The 1,023-nt window shown below is 41.6% G+C and overlaps 1 protein-coding gene across 1 annotated transcript in view; it reads right to left on the bottom strand.

The window, feature by feature from the left end:
- AIFM1 (apoptosis inducing factor mitochondria associated 1) overlaps positions 1-1,023 on the bottom strand; it is a 40,800-nt gene that overhangs the window by 22,524 nt on the left and 17,253 nt on the right. Inside the window, exon 4 of the mRNA XM_007958630.1 lies at positions 51-175. Coding sequence (XP_007956821.1) covers positions 51-175 — 125 coding nt within the window. The remainder of the gene's footprint in view (positions 1-50; positions 176-1,023) is intronic.

The following is a 1,023-nucleotide window of genomic DNA, read 5'->3' as shown; positions in this document are numbered from 1 at the left end:
ATGCTTTTAGACTATACCCTGAGTGCCAAGGCCAATCATGTGTACCTTACCCTGGCCCCAGGATCCCGAGCCCGGATGGATCTGGCTGCAGCAAAAGCAGCTGTACCTCCTCCAATTAGCAGGAAAGGAACATGACTTGGTACCCTGACTTGAGGAACTGGCTCTCCTTCTGAAACTGGAAGCAATAGATCAGACAGGGTGAATCTTCTTAAAGTCTCAGATGACTCCTTGTCACTAGTACTTAAGAAAAAAGAAATCACCCTGTACTTGTCTCAGTCCTTTACAGAAAGCTAGCTATAATCATCTTAACAAACATCATAGCATCCTGATGGGAGGAAAAGCAAGTACCCCTTTCACTTCACAAGTGAGAAATACCAAAAATGAGGCAAATGATTTGGCCAATGTCATTTGGACACCCATGGGGCAGTTCTACTCTGGCCTGTAGGGTTACTATGACTTGGAATCGACTCAATGGGTGTGGGTTTGGTTTTGGTAACTCAACTGGAAGTATGCATCCTGCTTAAAAAATGAGACACGACATTGGGGTGACAGAGGTGGGAAGATCTACAAAATCAAGACCAGTATCAAAGGGACTGCAAATGGGGAAAAGATTGGAATTCAAAGAGCATGCATGATATTAGAATCAAGAGATCTAAGGAGTCCTTTACAAGAAAAAGGTAGCATTACTGGAACTGAAACCTAGCTTACATGTTCAGTTATTTCTAAAACATATTTGAAAGTACAGGCTACTGCTTCTGCCTTTCTCATTCATTTCCTAATGACCAACAGGCAAATACCAAGTTCAGTTTCATTTTTTGTTAGCAATAAAGAAAGGAGACCCAGTAGGTCAACTGGGGATTATCATACAATATGCAAAGAATAAGGTGTTATTGTGGAAAAGGCAGATCGCCCACCAGAGTTGTTTGGCTCATTAAAGGATTAAAGCATTCTTCTTTGAAAAAAATCAAGCCCATCTTTTGGGCTGGAAGTGACAACTACGGCTATATGCTTTGGGAAAACAAA

Source organism: Orycteropus afer, unplaced genomic scaffold (genome assembly GCF_000298275.1).
Source record: "Orycteropus afer afer isolate SDZICR_OR568_19922 unplaced genomic scaffold, OryAfe1.0 scaffold01054, whole genome shotgun sequence".
Taxonomy (NCBI): Eukaryota; Metazoa; Chordata; class Mammalia; order Tubulidentata; family Orycteropodidae; genus Orycteropus; species Orycteropus afer.
The sequence above is the reverse complement of the archived record's forward strand: the minus strand, read 5'-3'. Positions and strand labels throughout refer to the sequence as shown.